The 8820-nt window shown below is 37.9% G+C and overlaps 1 protein-coding gene across 1 annotated transcript; it reads right to left on the minus strand.

The window, feature by feature from the left end:
- Positions 1-593: 593 nt before the first annotated feature.
- On the minus strand, positions 594-2024 carry LURAP1L (leucine rich adaptor protein 1-like). The gene is made up of 2 exons (XM_010079110.1): positions 1983-2024; positions 594-968 (listed from the first exon to the last, which is right to left on the minus strand). The coding sequence occupies exons 1-2, from the start codon at positions 2022-2024 to the stop codon at positions 594-596; spliced, it is 417 nt and encodes a 138-aa protein (XP_010077412.1).
- Positions 2025-8820: the final 6796 nt, after the last annotated feature.

Genomic DNA, 8820 nt, shown 5'->3' on the forward strand with positions numbered 1-8820 from the left:
AATTAGACAAGAAGGATGAGAACATTCAAGAAGAAAGAAACCCCACACGGAAAAGTTTAGGATACTTTATATTCCAAGTAAAGACAGCTTAACAGACTCAAATACAATTGCTTACAAAAGGAAACTATTTTTAAGAGGCATTTTCAAGATTCAGATTTAAGGCTCAATAAGAACAGTGTCTTTGGAAAGGCCAAACCTGGTAGTCAAGAAAATTTACCACAACATATATTTATCAGAAGATATTTTATTGCCAACAAATACAAAATTGTTGTTCTCGTTCCCTGATGTCTCAATTTAAAGATAAAGCTTTTTCTTCACCACTTTTAAAGACCAGTAAATACAGCCTCGTAAAAAATTAAAACAAAAAAAGAAAAATTGTGACAATAAATTAAGAAAAGGTGAGGAGGAGGAAAGCCCAACCCACCAAGGAGAAAATGCATTAGAAGCAACAGAAAAGTTATGAAGTGGAATCAAAGTATCATATTATGTTTTCCTTCCAAGAGAAGTTTTGGGGTTTTGCACATGAAATAAAATAGCAGCAAAGAAAAAGGATAAGTACAAGTGCATTTGTGTCCCACTGAAACTTGGTTTTATTAACCAAAACAGTAGTACTCGTCAGAATCAATTTTGGGATGCTTATGCAAAGGCTGTGAGTCCTCCATAATAGAAGAATCACTGAACTGGTCCATATCTGAAGGGGTTTGGTGACCAGGGACATCATCCACTAAGGTGTCCAAATAACTCCCCACTGAAATTCCATCCAGTCCATCACTACAGTCTTGTAAACTGTTACAGCTGCCATGCAGGGATGTCTCCTGACTTTCTAGCAAGCTGCACAGGCTGCCACTCAAACTGCTACCTCTGCTGGCAATGGCCTTCTCTTCAATCATCCACTTGACTGATTCAATACTTTCATTGATGATGAGTAGCTGGCGCATAAGCTTCACATCAGTGGCTCGGAGATTAACCTACAAGGCAAAACAGAAAAAAACATTTACATATTTTATTCAAAATCAGGCTACAAATAGCAAGCTGGAGGAAATGCATGGGTTAAAACACACAAAAAATCCACCGTTCACATCTAGGATAAATCTATTTAAATAATTGTTGAAAAAAAAAGGTAAAAGTATTGCTATACTAATACTTTCAATTAAGTTCAAGTAGGAACCTGATGAGGCTACATAAGCAGTCTATTAACAGGAATGCTAGTCAATGACAAGACTTGTACACACACTAGTACAATGCTATTTAGATGAAAAAACACAGCTTGTATGACAGCCGTCGGGGATAGCTTTTCATTATTCAGAGAAGCAAGACACAAACCAATTTCCATTTACAATTACTCTACTACTTAGCAGATCCAGCCAGCTAAGCATTCATGCCGAATTATCCTTATTATGGATACCACTTATTACAGATTAACATAAAGAGCATCAATTTGCAAAAAAACCCACAACCCTATAAAAATACACATTAAACACAATGTCCTACTTTCCAACTTAGCTGTGCTGGCTGAGGCATGCACACAGAAGTGTTAATGGTAAAGCCCAGTGGAATATTACTGGGCTGCATTTCACGGATACATTTAAGTTAAAAGACTTCACGTTTTCCTTAACAAACAAACTTTATAAGTCACTGTTTTACTCAAATTTTCACAATAAAATGACACATAAAGGTGAAGCATAAGGGTTATATTTGTTGCTTCTTCTTTTTCATCTGAAACATCACAAGTGTTGTCAAAAAAAAATCTGTGTGACCTCCTATTCATCATATGAAACAAGTAAAAACACTGAAAAGGCAGTCTGACAAATCAAAGATGATTCCAGGTTTAGCCACAGTATCAAGTGAGCCAGAAGCCACTTCCATCCGTGCTGTGAGAAGATAATACTAGTCTGTGACCTAATCAACTTTCCAACCCTTTCCAACAGCACCTCAGCACTACTTAACGTTTGACATCACAACAGACACGCTTCCAGTCTTACCACTTTCACAGTAAGACCTCTACGCAGACAAACTTTTGCCATAGTGCCAACATAGGGCATGAATGCTTAAAATCACTAGAAAAAAGACAGCAGTCATTTCAGATTAACACATAGGGATACCATGTCTAACATGTAATTTGTCTCATATTGTAGCACATGTTCTTACATCCTTTAATTGTACTAATTAAGCATACAACATGCAGACATGTCACTGCTTTAATGCATCCATTTGGGAAATATAATTTGAGTGTACTTTCTACAAAAAAAATGTGTGCCATAATGTCTGATACATACACATTTATTACATACTTTTCTTCCATAGGGCACTAACTTCTTAACTTTCAGGCTATTAATTAAAAAAAGAAACGGAGTATCTGAAGGTCTTCATTAAGAAATAAGGAAGAAAACAAGTAAGATCTGTTACACCAGACAATAGACATTTTATGCTATTCTTCAAGTCCACAATTACTATACAGATATATAGCACCTGTATTGTTCAACCACAATGGACTGGAACAGAATCAGTATTCTCAGGAAGGAAAGACTGTATCTTGTTTTGACAAAAGTACAATCTGGACATGGTTCTTTCCTTACTCAAATGCCATCCCCTCAATATCTTGAATTACACTTTAGGTACAGTTGTTCAAAAAGTTATTTGAATGTATTCTTATTCTGTTAGATACTGAAGAAGATTGTATTGGGTCTGGCTAGAATGCTTCACAGCAGTAAGGATGGTGCTGTGTTCTGTACCTGTGACTAAACCAGTGTTGATAGCGTACCAGTCTTTCAGCTGCTGCTGAGCAGTGACTGCACAGCATCAAAGCCTTTTCTGTTTTTCACTTTGCACCCTCAGTAGGCTGGGGCTGGGAAAGACATTTGGAGAGGACAGAGTTGGGATAGTTGACCAGAACTGACTAAAGAGATATTCCCTGCCATATAATGTTGCGCTCAGTAATAAAACCCACGGGTTTGTTCTTTCCAGTGTTCTGTGGGGTCTGGCTGGGCATCCGATAACTGTTGGGAGCTGGTGAGTGACTGACTTTGCATCACTTGTTTTCCTTCCTTCCTTCCTTCCTTCCTTCCCTCCCTCCCTTCTTCCCTCCCTCCTTCCTTCCCTCCCCTTCCCTTTCCTTATTAAACTGCCTTTAATACAACCCATGAGTTTTTCACAGTTTTGTTTTTCCAGTTCTCTCCCCCATCCCATTGGAGGGGGACAGGGAAGTGAGTGACCAGTTGGTGGGTGCCTATTACTGGACAGGGTCAACCCAACACAAAGGTATTTCGAGCTTTGTAACAGACTGTCTACGTAACTCTCTTATGTATTCCTGGTCTCCTTCCCCAGTCCCCAGAATGACTTTTGAATCATCCTCAACCCAGTATCAAAGGATTTAACACAGCTAACCTAGTACTCTGCACAATAGATTTATCATTCACAGTTTTAACCATACTGCCCATGTATCATTGTTTCAGATGTGAGGTTCTGAAAACTGACCATTTCATAGATGTCCTGCTCAAGCCAGTTCCTCTACTCCTACCCATGTATCAGTATAAACCATTTGATCAGCAACTAGGCTGTCATGAAAGCACTAAATTTCCCGACTTCTCAAATACAACTACAGGCTTCAGCAACTTGCTGAATATAAGCAAGCTTGGAGACAGCAAATTTCCCAAGAGGTTGACCAAGGAAAGATTTAACAGAGCTAGCACTAATACACCTCTAATGAAACAGTCCTTTTCAAATAAAGTAGACATCTCATATATTTCAGATTTAATTACCAGGAAATCATTTTTTGCTCTAAATACACCCACAGTTTCAGCATTTCTGTGGAATAGCCTTACTGGGAGTAATTCTTTGCAAAATGAGTCCTCCTCCTCCAAGCTACCATGTCATCCCAACTCTCCAATATCAAGAGTGTGCTTTTCCTAAAGCAAAGATTAAAAAGTAGTCCACCAAGTGTCATCTTTCTTTAATACAGTTTACTTCATCATCTGCTTGATAACACAAAAATGTCACTATGACATTTCTTGCCTCTAATCTGCTTTAGCCCAGACACAGTCACATTAGTTCGTACTCACTTATGTAACTGCAACCTATGTAACTGTTGGAGTAAATGTCAGGTCCAAAATGGTTCAACTAAAGGAACTAAACACAATAAAATCTCATCATGTTTGACAGCTCCATTCGTTATGCACAGTAACAGCTGAATTCCAGAAATAATCTAAACAGAAGGTATCATAGCTTACATAGGTATTTCAGAACAGTTTCTACAGCTGCAATTTGAGTCAAAGGCAGAGCAGCACTGCCATAAGGAAGGTGTGTGTGAGTATCAGTATCAGTCCTCAGCACAAACTTGTGGTGTACAGAGCAAGCAAATCGTGACAAGAGAGCAAAAAAGAAATTGTGCTTACAGGCTAGCTTTTAAATCTTTTTGCTTAGTTTGTATAATCCCAATAGTGCAGATGCCCAGGAAGGACTGTAAATGTTTGACATTAAACAGCCAGTCATGGCAAGAGAAAAGAAAGAAAATTAAAGTGACAGTGAGCATCTTTCAAAGTAACGCAGTCTGGCAGCATAGCTGGACAGAACAGATTAGCATTCAGACACCATGAGATCTTCAGTTTGGAAGGGATAACTGTCCTAAACACCTGTCTGTGCCTCCCTCCCTGTCATATTGGTTGTTCTAACAAGATATTTCTTCCTTACACAACTAGCCTTGCTTGTGGTCTTCTATGACAACATGTGCAACACCGTTATAATTTATTCAAGAGAATTTATATATATATACAGACATATGGACATCTGTGCGCATATATGTATACACAGATATATACAAATATTCATGTTATTTTTATACATACAGTGTTTCTAAAAAGGGAATTGACAAGGTTACTGGTTTTAGAATAAAACTCTTAATGACCAGAGCTGTTAACAAAGACAATTACGGCTTCCTGGCAGTCATCCAAAATAATGCATTAGCTGTCCCTAGCCTGCTCACTTTGCTTGTGGATCAAAGTCACGCTTGCAGGCAGACTACAGGCAGAACGGACTTGTGTTTCCTTGCTGCTTGTTCTGCAGACATAGCATCCAGTTGGCTCCAAACACACTGGGTCCTCTTTGCCTCCAAAAATGACAGAGCTAAAAATTTTGTTCAACACGTCCTTTTCACCCATCAAAGCTGTCTGCAACTCCAGTTCCCTTATGCAGATTACTTTCTTTTAGATTCCTGGGGCCACACACTGCTTCTGCTGCTTCTTTTAACTACAGGAAATCTTCAGGGATACTAATGGTAACTATAAAAAGTGGTCTGAGGAAAAGATACTCCAAAGTTTATTTAAAAGATATTTGTTTCATTTTTTCCTGAACACAACTACACTGCGTGCTGTAAAGAATCCACTAGTAAAAGGAAATGAGTGAGCCTGAATAACAAGATAGTTCCTTCAAGACTAATCTTTTAGCCACAGCACAGTGAAATAAGTCACTAGAAGACACAAAATCTTAAACTTACAATGTAATGGATTAATTAACCCCTGCTCTGTGCAGGATCCTGAGCAGGACTCAAACACTGATCCACTGAAAGCTACTGTGGAATCTGTTTCTAAAGCAGTTTAATTTTGCACAGGTATTCCACAGTAAATGGAATTTGGATGGAAACAGTAGCAAAATATGGTACCCCACTGAAAGACACCCTGAGGTTCAGCGTGTGAGCAGCCTTGCAGGAGGGAACTATCATGTGAAGAGGTTAGGCAAAATGGGCACTGGAGCCAGCTCCATCTGTTCTTAAACACTGCCATGCCCATTTCTGTCACCTATTTTAAAAACAGAATTTCAAACCAGTAGAATCTTTCCACGCCAAACAGGTGTGCACGACCACTATGGTTTAGAAGTATTAATGCTTATTGCTGCTTTCCTTTTTCTAGGGTGTGCTGGAGACAGCTTTCCACTTTCCCATTGAATTTCTTCTGTTTCCCATGCCATTCAGATAAACAGCTTTATGGTTACTCATCTATGCCTACCCCCCCCCTTTCTTTTTTTAAAGGTAGATTGCCTCAGTTTTCCACGGAAAAATTAATTCCATGAATTCATGTGAGATGTAACAAAAAACCCCCCAAAAACAAAACAATCAATGCCCAAATAATAATTTGTTTTGAATTCTGAGAAGTCTCTTTCTTCACAAAAGCTAACCTTATTCTACTTTCTCCTGGTTTTACTATTCCTATTACAAACACTGAGTAACAACGTTTAAAGTAACTGAGAAAATTAATTACCAAGGAGAAATGTGAGAGTGTGAAAAAGAAAATAAACATTGTTTGACAATGTTGAATTATTTGAGTCTTATGAAGACACAAATTTAGTAAGCAGATGTGAAAGGATATAAAACTCATCAATACGTAACAAGCTAAAAAGACCATAAGCAACATTTTCAAAGTCCAAAATTCAGAATATGTGAATGCAAGCATCATTTAATTGGAGTCACTGAGGTAACATGTTCACAATAGAGATGAGCGTGGTCACACACAGGTTTTGTTTATTATGCACCCACCATAAAGCATGAAGCATGCCACTTCAAGGCTAGCAAGCTCAGAATACTATAATAGCTTCTCAACAGCAGTGAGTAAAAAGAACGCTTTTTTTTCTTAATTTAACATGTCTAAAATAAAACCACAAATGACAGATAAAGGACAAATGTCTGGTCCTTAAACACACAGGATGTTTAATGGGCTGCACATGAGCTCTGTCCTACTTTAATTAGTACATATGCATGTGCATGACTTTAAAACTCTTTTCTACTTCAAAATTGTCCAACTGATTCAGGATGTTTGCATTTGTTTCTTCATATAATTAACCCACTTTGGGCAATGGTGTTTCAGGATCAAGATGAAAAAGCAGAATGACTAGACTGACTTACAAATTTGAACTCAATCTTCAGTATCACCTGTCAAAAAGCCAGGGAGTTATTGTGTGACAGAGTGTAAGAACACAGATTTACTATCCTCAGCTGTAAGGAATCATCTACACACAGGTGGAACTGCAACTGCTTGTGTGAATGCTCCACATCCACTCCACTGCAACGTCAACTAGCTTGGATTAATTCAGGTACTACAATAATTCAAGCTAACCCAGTCAACCTGGCACTGTATACGAGCTCTCTCATTTCTTCAGTTTCTTCATATGCACAAACAGTGGAAGTGGTAGCCAAAGTCTGGGAGAGGTGACACTCACACTGGGCCAAGGCAGGTGCTCCAGTGTTCATCATTATGCCATGTGTGTCTGACTGTGATTTACGTCACACTGCCATAGGTAACTTAAATTTCAGTGAACAGTGACATGTGCAGATCAACAAATTTTTTGTGTGTCTGGTTTCTTTCAGCGTGGACTTGCATTATAATGTGTTGCTGGAGCAGTTTCCCTCTTCTTTATTAATGCTTTTTAGGCTTGTGACAGTCTTCAGACAATGAGAGAGCCTATACAACAGCTACATGTACAAAAGCTAAATTTATGTGACCCATTGTTGATTTGTAATTGCAGCTTGCTGATCTAGTTTATTTCTGCAAATTGAGCAAGTTAACTGGCCCTTCTCAGCTGCCCAATAAACTGACACAAATAACTGATACAATAAAAACATTGTGTCAGTTTACAGAAGCAGTCTTGATTGCTCACTGTTTGCCTTCTTTTGCAAAAGAGATTATTTATACTCTTGTTTCTCTTGAAGACTCCAAAATTGCTAAAACCCTCCTAGCAGATTTTTAGGCAGTGTTCATTACAATTGTGGAAGTCCCAGCTGTTCAGAAAGTGAGCAGTCATTAAGTCTTCAGTTTCTGTCTGTGCCCTTGACTTTACTAGTTTAAAAAGAAGCTCTAGCCTAGTCATGATCTTGTTTCAACTTGCTGCATTTCCAGTGCAATCTTACGACAAATGCTTACGACAAATATTTCTACAGGTCCTTCTGTACAATTTGGCAGCAATAAAACATAGCTCTGCAAACTGTGTTTTTTAAATATGAAGGAGAAAGAGAGACAGTGATTTGACATCAGCCAAAATAGGATTCTCCTTCTGTAAGCAGAGCTTACCAAACCTCCACTAGCTAAAGCAAGGAAGTGGGCACATTTGAGCCACCACCACAATAATCAGGAGTCAGAACAACTTCATAAGGGAGCAAGCTACCTAGTAAGCAACAGGTGTAAATAATTTAATTAATAAGTTTCAAGGACATTTCTTGCAAATAGATGAAAAAATATTATGCTAGTATAGTTATCTGGTATAGGAAATTATACTACTGGTGATTTAAATTTCTCTTACAACATCCTATTTTAATATACTAATTTTATACATATTAATTGATCACCTTCAGACTTGACAGGAAAATATATACCACCAAGTTGTGCAATTGTTTAATTATATTATCTCTATAATTAAAAAAAGTGGATTTCAGGGCCTTTTTCCGTCTCCCTGAAATGTGTGTGATTCTTTTCTTTGGAGTATCTGTGGGCAGCCTGCCATCTGCATTAATACCTAGCAAAATCTCAAGGATTTGGATGAACCATTCACTCCAGGGCACAACTTTTTTTAACATGATACTATTTGAGGTATCTTGTATACTTAAGTGTAAAACAAAATTCTCAGGGGGAAAATCTTTTTGCTTGTTTGTTTTAGTTTTTTTGGCATCTTTTTATTTTACTGTAAGAAAGAAGAAGCAATTTAAATACCTACTAAGATATGACGATGATTAACAGAGAGAAACATGCTATACATTAGAGAGCAAGTAGCAGGAAAAAAATAAAGGTTAGGTAGTCATGTCCATATTTCACCACCTCCTGCCCAAATAAAATAAATGCTAAA

This window comes from Pterocles gutturalis, unplaced genomic scaffold (genome assembly GCF_000699245.1).
Source record: "Pterocles gutturalis isolate BGI_N339 unplaced genomic scaffold, ASM69924v1 scaffold34388, whole genome shotgun sequence".
Taxonomy (NCBI): Eukaryota; Metazoa; Chordata; class Aves; order Pterocliformes; family Pteroclidae; genus Pterocles; species Pterocles gutturalis.

What these genes read in the sequence shown, in the direction of transcription:
- LURAP1L (XM_010079110.1), bottom strand. Translation starts at nt 2,024, where the DNA reads ATGGCAAAAGTTTGTCTGCGTAGAGGTCTTACTGTGAAAGTG. An exon ending in GAGGTCTTACTGTGAAAGTG is followed by an intron (nt 969 to 1,982) that starts GTAAGACTGGAA and finishes TTTGCCTTGTAG; the next exon opens with GTTAATCTCCGAGCCACTGA.